At 46.1% G+C, this 16,122-nt stretch overlaps 1 protein-coding gene across 1 annotated transcript; it reads left to right on the top strand.

Annotated features, from left to right (window-relative positions):
- The first annotated feature begins 11,494 nt into the window (after nt 1–11,494).
- TEX101 (testis expressed 101) lies at nt 11,495–14,235 on the top strand. Its single transcript, XM_060083114.1, has 6 exons — nt 11,495–11,513; nt 11,943–12,044; nt 12,170–12,313; nt 12,462–12,647; nt 13,726–13,854; nt 14,015–14,235. Exons 1-6 carry the CDS (start codon nt 11,495–11,497, stop codon nt 14,233–14,235), a joined length of 801 nt encoding a protein of 266 aa, XP_059939097.1.
- Nucleotides 14,236–16,122: the final 1,887 nt, after the last annotated feature.

Raw genomic sequence — 16,122 nt, 5'->3', positions numbered from 1 at the left:
AAGGTGGTTAACTCTGTGTGGGTTTCCATATGGTAGAAATCTAATCCCAGAATACAATTTTGTTGGTCTCTTTCTGGGTGACACTGCTCATTCTAATTATTGAATTGGTCAGGATCCCAGCAGGAAATGAATGGTATACCCAAGTTGGGTAACTTGAGTAGAATTTGTTAAAGGGAGTGCTGCTTACAACTGTTAAGGTTGGATCCAGGGAAACCACAAAGGATTGTGTAGGAGTTGGGAGTAATCATGTATTTCATTTTATTTTTTTTAACCTTTTTTGGGGGGGCTGTGCTGCATGGCTTGCAGGATCTCAGTTCCCTGACCAGATATTGAATCTGGGTCCAGCAGTGAAAGCCCAGAATCCTAACCACTAGGCCACCAGGGAACTCCCTCATGTACTTTAAACATATCACTGTGACAATATATAACAAAGAGTCAGGACCACCGTGACCATTGCACAAATGCCCTATATCTAGGGGCCTTCTACATAAATCTACATAATATCTACACTTCTACATAAATCTACACTTGAACACAAGGCCATGCACACTCGTGGTGTGCTGGTAAATGTTGAACAACTGCTTCTCTGAAGGGAGAAATAAAAGCTCTGATCTGTAGCATTTGCCAATGCCCATAGTATAAATACTCCCACTGTGGCTGATTTCAAGCTACCACGATGTCCCTGCCCATGGAGTTGGGAAGAAATGCCCATGCACAACCATTATTTCTACTATACAAATACAATATCTATAAATAGCCTCAAGAACATAGATAATAGTGAAATGTAGAAAGATAATTTAGGAAGTGATGATTTTTGAGTATTTGTTACCTTTGTTTTAATATAATTTAGTTGTAAGTTGACATAATTTAATTTTTAATAGTGGCTGTGTTTAGCAACTGGTTTTCAAAATTCCTGAAAATGTCAACATTGGCTCTCACGAACTGGGTGGAGTTAGTCCCAGCACAGCACTGCGCACACCCCAGAGAGAGCCGGGGAGTATGCACACATGGGCTTGGCCATACCCTGCCCTGAGAGCCCTCAAGGATCCCCTGAGCTCTCGATTCTTAAAGAATAGATTCTTATCCTCCCTTCCAGCTCTGAACCTGTCAGGGTGCCCTCACCTCTGGGTGTGTGGGTAGGGGACCAAGTTTGGTCACTGCCAAAAGCATGTGCACCTCAGTATCCAAGGTGTGTGGTGTGTGAGCATCGACGCCGTCGGCACTGTGGGTCTCCTTATTATGGCTTGAGAAGTCACCCAAGATGACCAACACTTACGATTCCCAAGATACAAGAAGGCTGGATTCTCCTGGTGGAAGAACAGTGGTAAAAGAAAAAGCAATGGATGCAGGCCACTGAAAGCTAATACAAAATAAGAAACTGGAGCCAGGTATACAAAAGACAAAATTTTCCTATGATGTGCACCAGCCAGTGACCAATCAGATGAGACAACTGTAAAACTCAGGTGACAGGGCTTCCCTGGTGGCACAGTGGTTGAGAGTCCGCCTGCCGATGCAGGGGACACGGGTTCGTGCCCCGGTCTGGGAAGATCCCACATGCCGTGGAGCGGCCAGGCCCGTGAGCCATGGCCGCTGAGCCTGTGCGTCCGGAGCCTGTGCTCAGCAACGGGAGAGGCCACAACAGTGAGAGGCCCGCGTACCGCTAAAAAAAAAAAAAAAACTCAGGTGACCAGAGGCATATATTTGGTCTGACTTTTGTACCTTTTTTTTTTTTTTTTTTTGGCCAAATGGGTGAGGCTTGCGGGATCTTAGTTCCCCCTCCAGGGATCAAACCCAGGTCCTCAGCAGTGAAAGCACCTAGTCCTAACCACTGGACCACCAGGGAATCCCCTGTACCTCTTAAAAACTTTCCAATGAGAAAGATTAATTAGGAAACTCAAATTTACGGTATGACCCCAGCCAAGAACCAATTGCTAATTTTTAATTCCACATTTAGGCTTAAATTGAATAGAAGCTGCTATTTGTACTTCCTTTTAAACCATTCTATTTGACTTCTACTCAACCTGTCCAATAGCTCGGCCTCGCCAGCAAGAATAACATTCAGCGGCCACATCTCACGCCTGGGATTTTTCTTTTTTTTTTTTTCTTTTTGCGGTATGCGGGCCTCTCACTGTTGTGGCCTCTCCCGTTGCGGAGCACAGGCTCCGGATGCGCAGGCTCCGGATGCTCAGGCCCAGCGGCCATGGCTCACGGGCCCAGCCGCTCCGCAGCACATGGGATCCTCCCAGACCGGGGCACGAACCCGTATCCCCTGCATCGGCAGGCGGACTCTCAACCACTGCGCCACCAGGGAGGCCCTGGGATTTTTCTTTAACACTATTTTCCGCAGGTCTAGCCACAGATGGATACTTGGGTTTGCGACAACATATTATGTTAGTTATCTACTGATACCTTCCAAACCATCACAAATGGTCACTTAAAACAACAGCCATTTGATCTGTTCACAATTCTATGGGTCATCAACTAGAACTGGGCTCAGCTTGTGGTTCTTCTGCTGGTGTCACTTGGAGATGCTCATGTGTCTGCATTTGTCTGACAATTTGATTGAGGCTGGTGGGTCTACGATGGCATCACTCACACGTCTGACAGTTGGTGCTGGTTGTGAGCTGGGCCTCTCTATGTGGTTTCTCATGCTCAATGTTAATCCATGTTTCTTTAAGTGATGGTCTCCAGGCAGCAAAATAGGGGAAACCCCAATGTGCAAGTGCTTCGTATTTTCTAATGTCCCATTGGCCAAAATAAGTCACACAGCCACACCTAGCTTTAAGGGATGGAGAAACAAGACTCTGCCTTTGGATGGGAAGAGCAGCAAAGACACATTACAAAGGGATGGGAGGAATTTGTAGCCATTACACAACCTACCCCATACACTAACTATAACAGATTTTCAGATGAAGAGGTGGTTCTGTTTTCTGTAGCTGTCTCTTGACACAGAGGCCTGGCATTTTGTAGAATTCTCTTCGGCTCCCTGAGTTTCAGGGACCTGAGAACACTTCATTCAGTCAAAGAACCTCTGACCACTTTGGGATCTTAATTACTTGAGGGCAAAGGTGAATGAATTCATTGACTCCCCTTTCACCTCTTTGTCACTGTCACTATTAAGAATCTTTACTGAGTTACTGATGGCTTTAAAAACTGAACCCAAAGAAAGATTTACTTTATTTACATCAATAATTAACATTTTGAACCCATACTAACTCTCGTTAAAATGCCTGCTTAGGGTTACTTTATTTAGAGGTGGGTTAGGGCCATCTTCACAATGCCAAAAATTAATTTAAAACACACAAATAAAAATGCCATGTCTCCCTGACCAGGGCTAAGTGAGCAGATACAGGCAATTTAGAATAGAGAAGAAAGCCCTTTAGTTAAGCTTGTGAGTTTGCGTGCAAACAAACTTAAAATAACCTTCCAGGGGGCTATATATGGAACAATGTCCAAAGCTCACACAGAAAGAGAAAACATTCCAATTTCAATAAGCCAGGCAGAGAGACCTTGTTGAACACATAGGACATTCAGTGGAGACCCCAGAAAAGTTATAATTTATGAGTAAAGCTAAACCAGACCTAGAGTAAAGTCTATTCTATACCCATGTTAACAAAGCCTAACTATTCTATATTATTCTCTATTCTATACTCCTAAATATTCCTATATATTAGCAATGAACAACTGGAAAGTGAAGTATTTAAAAATGCCACTTGCAAAGGCATCTACACACATAAAATATCAAATAATAAATTTAACAAAATATGTGGAAGACTTATACACTAAAATCTAGTGAGTATAGCTAACAGAAGTGAAAGAAGTCTTAGATAAGTGGAGAGAGATATCATGTTCATGGATTGGAGGACTCAATATTGTGAAGATGCCAATTCTGCCACATTGACGTGCATATTCAATGCAATTCAAATCAATTAAAATAAAATTCCAACTCCAATCAAAAGTTTAGCAAGCCTTTTGTAGTGGCTGACAAGCTGATTCTAAAATTTATGATGAAGTGGAAAGGCCTTATAATAGCTAAGACAGTTTTACAAAAGTAGAAGAAAGTTGGAGGATTTACACTATCTGATTTTAAGACTACTACAAAAACACAGTGATCTGGGACTTCCCTGGTGGTGCAGTGGTTAAGAATCTGCCTGCCAGTGCAGGGGACCCGGGTTCGAGCCCTGCTCTGGGAAGATCCCACATGCTGCGGAGCAACTAAACCCATGTGCCACAACTACTGAGCCCACGTGCCACAACTACTGAAGCCCGTGCACCTAGAGCCCACGCTCCGCAACAAGAGAAGCCACCACAATGAGAAGCATGCACACTGCAACAAAGTGTAGCCCCTGCTCACTGCAACTGGAGAAAGCCCGGGCGCAGCAACGAAGACCGAACACAGCCAAAAATAAATAAATAAACAAATTAATTAATTAATTTAAAAAAAATACAGTGATCAGCAGAGTGTGGTATTATCTGATGTATATGTTAAATAGAACAGAGTAGAGTCATGAAATGTATATGCATATGATCAACTGATTTTCAACTAAGGATATGAAAGTAATTTAATGAGAAAGGACGATCTTTTCTACAAATGATTCTAGAACTGGTAGATTTAGGGAGAAAATGGACCTCAATCCTTACCTCACACCATTCACAAAAATGAACTCAAAATGGATCATAAACCTAAATGCAAAGGCAAAATAATAAATCTTCTAGAAAAAAACATAGCAAAATAAATTTTTGTGACCTTAGGGTAAATGAAATTTTTATATTGAACACCAAAAAACATGAATCATGAAAAAAACTGATAAATTGGGCTTTCTCAAAATGAAAAATTTCTTCTCTTCAAAAGATACCATTTTCTTAACAGTAAAAAGACAAGTCCCAGACTGAAAGAAAATACTTGCAACACATATATTGAAAACATGAAGCACTCTTATAATGCAATAATAATATGGCAAATAACCCAGTTTTTTTTTAACACCTTTATTGGAGTATAATTGCTTTAAAATGTTGTGTTAGTTTCTGCTGTAAACAAAATAAATCAGCTATATGTATACATATATCCCCCTATCCCCTCCCTCTTGCGTCTCCGTCCCACTCTCCCTATCCCACCCCTCTAGGTGGTCACAAAGCACCAAGCTGATCTCCCTGTGAGATGCAGTTGCTTCCCACTAGCTATCTATTTTACATTTGGTAGTGTATATATGTCAGTGCTCCTCTCTCACTTCGTCCCAGCTTACCCTTCCCCCTCCCCATGTCCTCAAGTCCATTCTCTATGTCTGTACCTTTATTCCTGTCCTGCCCCTAGGTTCATCAGAACCTTTTTTTTTTTTTTTAAGATTCCATATATATGTGTTAGCATACGGTATTTGTTTTTCTCTTTCTGACTTACTTCATTCTGTATGACAGACTCTAGGCCCATCCACCTCACTACAAATAACTCAATTTCGTTTCTTTTTATGGCTGAGTAATATTCCATTGTATAAATGTGCCACATCTTCTTTATCCATTCATCTGTCGATGGACACTTAGGTTGCTTCCATGTCCTGGCTATTGTAAATAGAGCTGCAATGAACATTGTGGTATATGACTCTTTTCGAATTATGGTTTTCTCAGGGTATATGCCCAGTAGTGGGATTGCTGGGTCATATGGTAATTCTATTTTTAGTTTTTTAAGGAAGCTCCATACTGTTCTGCATAGTGGCTGTATCAATTTACATTCCCGCCAACAGTGCAGGAGGGTTCCCTTTTCTCCACACCCTCTCCAGCATTTATAGTTTGTAGATCTTTTGATGATGGCCATTCTGACCGGTGTGAGGTGATGCCTCATTGTAGTTTTTATTTGCATTTCTCTAATGATTAGTGATGTTGAGCATCCTTTCATGTCAAATAACCCAGTTTTAAATGGGCCAGTGATTTGAACTGACACTTTGCTAATAAAGGTATACAAATAGTTAATTAGCACATGAAAAGTTACTCAACATTTTTCATTATCAGAGAAATGACAATTAAAAGCATAATGAGATACTACTACACACCCTCTAGAATGGTTAAATTTAAAAGTCTGACAAAACCATGGGTTAGCAGGAATGTGGAGCAACCGGAATTCTCCTACATTGTTGGTGAGAATGTAAAACTGTGGGACCACTTTGGAAGAAGGCCTGGGAATGCCTTATAAAACCTACTATGCACCTACCCTATGCCCCAGCAGTTCCATATTTACCCTAGAAAATGAGAATATATGTCCAAACAAGGTCTTTTTATATGAATGTTTATAGGAGCTTTAAATAGTAGCAAGCATTTACTGGATGCCTACACTGTAATCATGTGCTGGGTACATAGGGATGGATCAGACACAGTTGGAAGGAACCAGACACACATATAAATACACCTAGACATGGTCTACACATACAGCCATACATGTACACATAACATACACATAGACACAGGCATGTACACACAGAGAAATATGCACAGACACACACACACATGCACACAGAGACACGGACATGTACATGTACAGAAGTGCACACACAAACTCACATGAACACACAGACACACACACACACACATAGTCATTGTACCATGAAGCAAAAATTCCTAATACAAAGGCATAGACAAAAGACTTTGGACATCAACAGTTTAGCAAATATTTACTGAGCATCAGGAAGACCAGGTGACAGAGGGGGAGGTGCACACGATGCCAGGGAATAAGTAGAGGACAGAAGGGCCTCCCAGGGTGACAGAACAGCTGCTGGGAAGGCCTGGGGGTCAGAGAGAGCTGGGTACAAGCACATATAGATTGCTCAAAATAGGCCACAGCAAGAGCCCATATTGAAGTAGAACTGAAGGGCTGAAACATGAGTGGCCTTGACTGTCCCCATAAGGGGTGGTGGTCCCAGTGAGAACGGTGGGTTGGCACAGTCAGGAAGAGCCCAGCAGTTAAAAGCCTAGTGTCTGAATCAGAGACATGGGTGGTAATCCCAGCTTTTGAGCGTCACCATCTCCTTGAGCCTCATTCCCCAATGTGATGTGTATTTATTTAACAAGCCCCTTCTATTACCAGGCTCTGTCGAAGATGCTGGGGATACACCAAGGAATAAAGAAAACAAAACCAAACCCCCGGGCTTCCTTGGTGGCACAGTGGTTGAGAGTCCGCCTGCCGATGCAGGGGACGCGGGTTCATGCCCTGGTCTGGGAAGATCCCACATGCCGCGGAGCGGCTGGGCCCGTGAGCCATGGCCGCTGGGCCTGCACGTCCGGAGGCTGTGCTCCGCAACGGGAGAGGCCACAATGGTGAGAGGCCCGCATACTGCAAAAAACAAACAAACAAACAAAAACCAAACCCTCTGCCTTTGTGGAGCTTACCTTCTTGTTGAGGAAAGTAGTCAATGAACATAGAAATAAATATAGACAAATAATATGTCAGGCAATGATAAGTGCTCAGAAGAAGCTCAAGCAGAGCAAGGGGTCAGGGATTGACATGGCTGCTGTCCTTCTAAACAAGAGTCAGCAAAGAGTGCTGTTATAACAGAGACATGAATGGAGGAAGTGGGAGTAAGGAGGGTGGTTTCAGAGAGCTGGAGGAGCACATGCAAAGGCCCTTGAGGTCAGCGTGTGCCCGCCATGTGTTCCTGGAACGGCCTGGAGGCCAGTGTGGGTGGAGCAGAACGAACGAGGGAGGGCAGAACAGGATGTGGGGACAGAGTAGGGCACTAGAGACCATCTTAAGGACGTAGACTCTCTTGGGGTAAAACGGGAATGCACTGGAAGGCTTTACACAGTTGTGACACAATCGGACTTATATTTGACAGATTACTCTGATACCAAGAGGGGAAGAGACTGAAGTGGGGCAAGGGCAGCACGTACTGCAATAATCCAGGTGATCAATGATGGTCCCGTTAGTGTTTAAAAAAGATGTCCTCACTATATGTGAGCCATTCGATCCATTTTGTTTTCATTTTATTTTCCATATAATGTCACAAATAATTTGCCAACCATTGCTCTAGACTAACCTTCTCATTTTCCAGATGAGGAAACTGAGGCTCAGGAAGGAAAAGAGATCAGCTCAGGCTAAGAAAGATCCAGGGATTTCTCTCACACCAAAACGGCAGAGCCACTTCTCCCACAGGGGTGGTGGTGAAAGGTCCCTACAGGTATATAAACAGAAATGGGGTGAAGAATAGAGGAAGGGGTCTTACACTTCCAAGGTTCCTTCTAAACCTGAGACGGAGGGACTCTATGGCCAGGTCACCTGGAGTGTGACTTAGAATGTGATCGTCTTCCCAAGCCTGTGACTTGGAGGGACAGACACAGGCTGAGAGAGGGGGCACTTTCTTCCCAGATCCTTTGATGTGGAATCACTCAAAGATGTCAAAGACAGGGCAAGCCTGAAGGCAGGAGAAATCCTACAGCCCCCCTAAGAACTGAACCTATATCTGATCCTTACTCTCCTCATAATAGAATCAGATGGGCAGGCTTGGGTAGAAAGGGGTGTTTCCCCTACAAACTCACCCACTGGGATGCACTCTATATACCTTGTGTTAACAGGGAACTCAGAATTCAGCTCACTGTTCTGGCCTATTTGGAATCCCTGAGTGAGCCTCTGAGCCCCTGACTCGCTCCGGGGATACCCCCTCGGTCTTGCATCTTCACACCCTCCCTCACCAGCCATCAAGGTAGCCTCTGTGGGAAGCAAAGGCTGCATCAGGAGTGATGTTAACACAGAAGAAATTACAAAATGGTAGCAGGATGCCCCTGGAGCGCTATTCAGCACTCACTGCTTCATCTGTAACACAAGTCTCTCTACCAGGCTGTTATGGGTGGTATTGCCCCCAAATTCACATGTTGAAGTCCTAACCTCCATTACCTCAGAAAGTGACCTTATTTAGAAATAGGATCCTCACAGGCGTAACGAAGTTAAAACAAGGACATTAGGGTGGGACCTAATCCAACTGGTATCCTCATACTAAGGGAAAATCTGGACACAGACATGCATAGAAGGGGACTTCCCTGGGGGTCCAGTGGTTAAGAATCCACCTTCCAATGCAGGGGACGTGGGTTCGATCTCTGGTAGGGGAACTAAGATTACACGTGCCGCAGGGCAACTAAGCCCATGCGCCGCAACTACTGAGCATGTGAGCCACAACTAGAGGGCCTGTGTGCCGCAACTACAGAGCCCACGTGCTCTGGAGCCCACATGCCACAACTAGAGAGCTGCAACTACTAAGCCCATGCACCACAACTAGAAGAGAAGCCCACAGGCTGCAACGAAGAGCCCGGGCGCCACAACTAAGACCTGACGCAGCCAAAAATAAAATAAGTAAATAAATAAATATTTTTTAAAAAGACATGCATAGAGGGAAGATGATGTGAACACACAAGAGGAAGACAGCCATCTACAAGCCAAGGAGAAAGGTCTGGAAGAGATCTTTCCCTCACAGCCCTCAGGAGGAACCAACCCTGCTGATCCCTTTATTTTGGACTTTCAGCCTCTCAATCTGTGGTTCTTAGTTACGGCAGCCTCAGCAAACTAATTAACAGGCCAAGCGATTATTTAAGATGACCTTCACTACAGGTGCTAGAAGCCAGCTCTGGGGCTAGGACAGAAGAGGAAGGGTGAGTGCCAGTCAGAGGCATGGGAAGGGATGAGGGCCCTGAGACAAGACTCTGGAGCTTGAAGCAGGTGTCTGTGCAGCTCCCAACCACCCTCTCTGCCCTCCAGTTTCGCCTAACCCATTGGCCCTGCATTGGCAATTGTGGTCAAGATCTGAGACCTTGCACCACACCTATAGGTACACAATGACTCGGGAAAACCACATACTGTTACAGCTCAAAGGAGGTGAGTGCTGGAGGCCTGAGTCCCAAGAAGAAGGGAGGGTGGCTCAGAGTCCTGGGTCCTGAGAGACAGGGTCTTTGGGACCAGAACTCTCTCTTACTGTATATATGAACTGTTCCTAATATTTATGTTAATAACCATATTAATAATAATATTCTTAATATTAACAGTCCCCAATAGAAAACTCTTAATATATTTTTACATAAAATTTAGAGTTTTACCAACACCATTCTTATTGCGGCATTTTTCTCTTTAAACATAAATATTGGGCTTCCCTGGTGGCGCAGTGGTTGACAGTCCGCCTGCTGATGCAGGGGACACGGGTTCGTGACCTGGTCCGGGAAGATCCCACATGCTGTGAAGCGGCTGGGCCCGTGAGCCATGGCCGCTGAGCCTGCGCGTCCAGAGCCTGTGCTCCGCAACGGGAGAGGCCACAGCAGTGAGAGGCCCGCATACCGCAAAAAAAAAAAAAAAATTCATTTATACCATAAAACTCACAGAAACAGTACCAAGTCTGAAAGAACACAAAGGACATCTCTACTTCATGTTACATCGGAAAGCTTATATATATATATATATATATATATATATATATATATATATATATATATATACACACACACACATATATATACATATATATATGTATGTGTGTGTGTGTGTGTGTGTGTGTGTGTGTGTGTGTATATATATATATATGAAATAGGATTTTCCAGCCATGAACAAGATACCTGAATGACACAACGTGTTCATGGTACTGACACCAACACGTGGGTTAGATACGATGGCAATCTGTCATTCAGGGGTGCCGGAAGTAATGCTGAAGCCCGCATTACCCTATTCAGCCTTCCAGAAGGTCACGGAGGAGGCTGGTGCCATGACGTGTTCAGAGGATGAGGCCTGGGCTGAGCAGGAACCACTGCAAGTGACGGGTGAGGAGGCCAAGTTGACTTCCAGCGGCTATGGCCACTGGATGGGTGCTGGGGCAGGGACCAGGCTGGAAACATGCGAGACATTTTGGACAGGGAGAAAAGTTCAGTGGGTGAAAGCCAAGGGTTTGACTTCCTAGTGTGGCTGGAGAAGTAGGGACTCTATAACCCAAAGAGAGAAAAGTGTAAGCAAGGCCATTTGGGGATGCACCGCCCGCCCCGCGCTGCAGGCCTAGAGCGGCAAACACCAGCGAGTTCTAAGTCCTCCGGCTTGCCGGCCACTCAGCGTCCTGCGCATGCGTATCTGGCAAGGCAGCCTGGGATAGGCCAATGGGGTGTGGCGTTCCTCCGGGCTCTTCCAATGAGCTCATCAGATGCTTTCGTATCGACGAGTGGGGCTTCGAGTGATCTGTCCGGTGAAGCAGGCCCCGCCTTCCGTGCCTCGGAGACACCAGGAGAAGGCCCGGCTGGGGCGAGTGGAGCATTTCAGGGCGTTCCTTCGGCACAAGGAGATTCTTGTGAGATCATATAGAAGCCAGGAGGAATTCTGGTCCCTTAAAGAGTAAAAGTGTGTCTGGGGGCCCAGATTCCTGGGTCCTGAGGAAAGAGAGGCGGGGGGGGGGGGTTGGGGGGGGGCGTGCGGGACTCCTGGAGCCGAGGGGGGTGAGGGCCGGGGCCCTGCGCTCTTGGGTCGGAGAGGGGGAGAAGCTGGATGCCCAGAATCATGTGTCCTGACAGAAAAGGTGACTGAACCCAAACTCCCGGATCCCTAGGTAGGACAGGGCTTAGATCTCAGAATCCTGAGTTCTGATGAAGTTGGGAGCTGGGGACTGAGGTTCTTGGGCCTCGAAAGAGCGTAGGTTTGAACCTGGACTCCGGAGTCTGAGGGAGAAGGGGCCTTTGGGCCAGGTTACGGATCCAGAGATCGGAGGGTATGGGGCTGTTGAGCTCCTTGGTATAGGCGGCTGAGTCTGAGAAGTACAGCTAGGGAAACTGAGGCTTGTTAACTAGTTAACTTGCCCAAACTCACAAGCTAGATCGGGACAGACTGACTGCAGAGACCATCGTTTTATACAGCCGTAAACTCTGCCCTGAAGTCAGTACTTGTTGCCAGAACTTAGATTTAATCTCGTTCCATGTGGCTGAAAAGCTGCTTCTTCCTCAAATCCCAGATCCTGATCAGTTCTTCCAAACGTCTCTAAAAGAAGCCATGGGAGCCTGTCATTTCCAGGTTTTACTGTTCCTCTTTCTCCTAGGAGCCCCGACCTTGATCTGTACGTATTGGGGATGTGGGGGGAGAGCGGCTGGGTCACGGAGGATGGATTTCTGGTGAAAAAGGAGTGGTTTGGGGCCCCACAGAGAAGGGCAAGTGCTTATCTTTATCTCATTTTCTCGCCAGTGGCACAAAAATTGCGTTGTCAAAAGAGTACATTCGTGGGTTTAGAAGCGGATCCAGTAGAGACATTTAACTGGACCACAGACAAAGTTGAGACTTGTGACAACGGGGCCTTGTGCCAGGAAACCGTGCTGATGATTAAAGCTGGTAACATGAGGAGGAAGCAGCTGGGCTGGTGGGGCAGGGGCCGGGGCAGGGAGGAAGGCGATGATGCCCATGTTACTGCGGTTCCCCTTCCCCAGGCCAAACATTAGGCCCCGCCCCCCATCCACGTTCCTTCCCTCTTGTCTCACAGCAGGGACCAAGACAGCAATTTTGGCCACTAAGGGCTGCAGCTCAGACGTGGCACCGGCACTAACGTTTATCCAGCACACGCCGGCCCCTGGCCTAGTCGCAATCTCCTACAGTAACTACTGTGAGGACTCCTTTTGCAACAACAAAGAGGACTTACATGAGTTATGGAGGACGGAAGAGATTGACGGTACCCTGGTGGGGAGAGATGGGTGCCGAGAGAAACTCTATACACCCCTGAAGAAACGGGAGGGCTTCCTTGTTTGTGTTCTTACTCAGCTTAGGTCCAAGTGGGCCATACACAAAAGGACCTCAGACCTTTGGCTTGTCTTTCTTTTTCTAAATTGTTACCTTGAGGTCAGGAAACACTGCTCCGAGCAGAGGGACATCAGTGAAGGCTGGAGTGTAAATGGGGTTTGGGGTTTATTAAGCAATACAGTGTCAGTGGAGGTTTCTGAGCAGGGTGGTGGCATCATCCATCTAACAAGCATTGCTTCCCCCTTGCCGCATGGCCACAGCCTAGTTCCCCCATTGGTCCTCAAGGCCTATAGAAATGTGGCCCCGCCTATCTTTTCAGCTCATTTCCTTCTCTTCCTTCTCTCATTTATTGTATTCTAGTTGGGGCTAGGATTCAAAATATTTACCAGTGGAGGTGGTACTGACCAACCAGAATGGACGCTGGCTATAAAAAAACAGTCCAGTCCCACCTGTCCCTACCAGCTGAGTATCAACACCACAGTTTCTCACAATGCTCCAATCCACCAAGCCGGCTCACACCTCCGGCCCTTGGTCCTCGCTGTTTCCCTTGCTCCCCTCCCCCCAGTCCCCCTCCCCCATTTTCACATAGCTAACCTCTGTTCTTCCTCCATCTCGACTCAGGCCTCGGCTCTGGGAAAACACCTAACCAAATTACTTTAGGTGCTTAGGTGGTCCTCCATTTCTTTGCCACTAGACCTTGGACACAATGCCTACTGAACTGTATGGTAGTTAATTACTCACATGTCTGTCTCCTTCAAGGCAGTGATCCTAGCTGGCAGGAACTGTGTCCTTTTCATATCTGTATCTCCACACCTAAGCACAGTTTGGAAGTCATGTTGGATGGGGTCCTGACAGCACAGAAATCAGCTGGAGGGGGTGGGGAGGTGGTAGTTAACAGTCCTCGAGTAGAGAGGCGTCCGCAGGAAAGACTTGAGGAGGAGAAGGCAGCAAGGGGAGGCAACGCGAGAGGCGGGACCCGCCCTTCATTGTCCCTCTCTCTCCCCCGTCAGCTCCCAGAGGGTCAACAGCCCTCCGCTGCCCAACCTGTCTGGCTCTGGGGCCCTGTCTGAACGCTCCTTCTCTTGCCTGCCCCAACGATACAAATCAATGCTATCAAGGAAAACTTCAGGTCACGGGAGGTAAACTGAACATCTGGTGGTTTCAGAGGCTGGAAAACCAGACACCTGAGCGCAGCCCGAGCGGTTCTGACACTCAGGGTTCCAGGAAGGAGGGAGGCCTGGACTCTCCTCTGATTTCCTAAAACATCTGCGTGTCGCCCCATCCTTCCTTGTTCCACAGGAGACCTCAGTGCACCTCTGGAGATCAAAGGCTGTACATCTGCAGACGGCTGCAGGCTGATGTCTGGGATCTTTACAATAGGGCCCCTGTGGGTGAAGGAAACGTGTCCACTCAGCGCTGTGTCTCCCCGAAAGGTTGAAAGTGGGGCCACATGGCTTCACACTTCAGTCTGGAGGTTAGAGCTACTGCTGCCGCTGTTGCTGCAGGCGCGTGTCCGTTGAGTAGGTGCTTCGGGTCCCGGGTCATGGGACATCTCTGCTGAGTGGTCATCCACAAGCTGAGGAGCAGGTGGAAATTTGAAGAAGAGTCCCAGTGGATGCCTCTGACGTTTCTAATAAAGTTTCTGCCATGATGTGTGTATGCCTCAAAACCGGAAGTGGCATTATTGAGCTAAAAGGGCCCTTAAAATTCATCTTCTCCAACCTACACATTTTGCAGAAAGGGAATCAAAGATCTCGAAAACGTGAATGAATTTCTCACACTTACATAGCTATGGGCAGAGCCAGGACCAGCACTCTGATGTTTTGACCTAAAGTCTGGTTTTCCTTTCACTCTCATAGGTTTCCTTGTCTTGCTAGCTGGACAAGAGGCTAATGTTGTCCTCCTCCAGAACGCCCCCAACCCAACTGTAAGGCCAACGTCACCTGCTTTGGGGTTCTAATATTTCCCTGGGAGGTGTGGCAGAAAGAAAAATCAGACTCTTAAATTCTTCGTTATAGTGGCCCCGTCTCCCTCTATCCTGTTTGTCCCTTGCCCACTTTACATCATTGCTTCCCATCTCTGCTGACTACTTGATGCCTCCTCAGTGGACAGAAGGAACTTAGGAGGGACCTGGGGCTCAGTAGGGTCTGATGAATGTTGGTGAAAAACTATTGGGTGGAGAGATTCTTTTTTCACATTCTTATGCTTATTTATTTAACTTATTACTCAAGAATACATAAAGTCTATGTTATTTTAAAAGACTCCAGTGATATAGGAGCTATAGAGCAAAGTAAAAGGTAGAGTAAAGGGGAACAGACTTTTTTTCATTTTTTTAAAAAACAGCCTTATTGAGGCTTAATTGACATACAATAAACTGCACTGGGAGTGGGAGGAGAGACTTTTAATACAAACTGTTGACCCCTCCCACAAAGGACAGGGGAGTCTGATCATAGTATAGTCCAGCCAAGTTCTTTCTAGAAAGTTCTCTAGTTCTTACTAACTCTTTGAGTTAAAGGCCCACTCCGGCTACTACGTTACCTTTGTTCCCAGGCATCCAGTTCCCCATCGTGTCAGTTTGGTGAATCTCTCTAAAGAGGGAGCGGAAACACCAATAAATAAAACTTTAACTTAATGAGGGGACATAGAAATTTGGGAAATTACAAGCATTCAGAGCCTTGACTGGTAAATACTATTTGGGGTAAAACACAAAATCAAAAACAAAAAACGAACCGAAAAAGCCAAGTAGCTGTTTCCCATAGGACACTGGCTTCTTAATGGCACTGAAGACAGTTGCAGAAGACATTCCTGAGTAAATGGAGGAGAGCCACAGTTTTCAAAAATTTGGCCTGTGAATTGTTTTGGTATTTTTAAAATTATATCTATCATATGCCAAAGAGCTTTATGCAGCATGTACAAATTTCTCAGTCCACAAACTCAAGTGTGCCAACTTTCTTAATTTTTAAATATATAATATAAACTATTTAAATATATTATTTTTATGATAATTTTGTTTATAACAATCCCCCATTCTACCTAGTGGAGTAACCAGTCTGAGTAAACTCGGTCATGCCAGGGTTTTCTCAGTCATTTCAGATCTAAGTTCAGTCAATTCAAGGCTTGTTTTCCTTTCCACTCTCCTCACCCAGGGCTTTGCTATAGTGCTGGTGGGCAGGAGGTGACTATCTAGATTTCACCTCTCATGCTGCTCATGTCCAGGTTCTTACTAATGCCTGGGTTCTCAGCTTCCATTCCTGCTGGCTTCCACTGGGAAATCTTCAACCCTGTCTGGGGATTCATGGGCTCCACGCAGGCCCTGTAAGCTCTGCCATCCCTCTTAGCGACTTCGGGGCCTCTTCCAACTGCTCTCAGATCCCACCGAGGTCCTTCAGGAATCTAAAGCAGCCTAG

Source organism: Mesoplodon densirostris, chromosome 19 (genome assembly GCF_025265405.1).
Source record: "Mesoplodon densirostris isolate mMesDen1 chromosome 19, mMesDen1 primary haplotype, whole genome shotgun sequence".
NCBI classification, from domain to species: domain Eukaryota; kingdom Metazoa; phylum Chordata; class Mammalia; order Artiodactyla; family Ziphiidae; genus Mesoplodon; species Mesoplodon densirostris.
This window is presented reverse-complemented; position numbering and strand designations above follow the sequence as displayed.

What these genes read in the sequence shown, in the direction of transcription:
- TEX101 (XM_060083114.1), top strand. An exon ending in CGTGCTGATGATTAAAGCTG is followed by an intron (nt 12,314 to 12,461) that starts GTAACATGAGGA and finishes CTTGTCTCACAG; the next exon opens with CAGGGACCAAGACAGCAATT. An exon ending in GAGGACGGAAGAGATTGACG is followed by an intron (nt 12,648 to 13,725) that starts GTACCCTGGTGG and finishes CTCCCCCGTCAG; the next exon opens with CTCCCAGAGGGTCAACAGCC.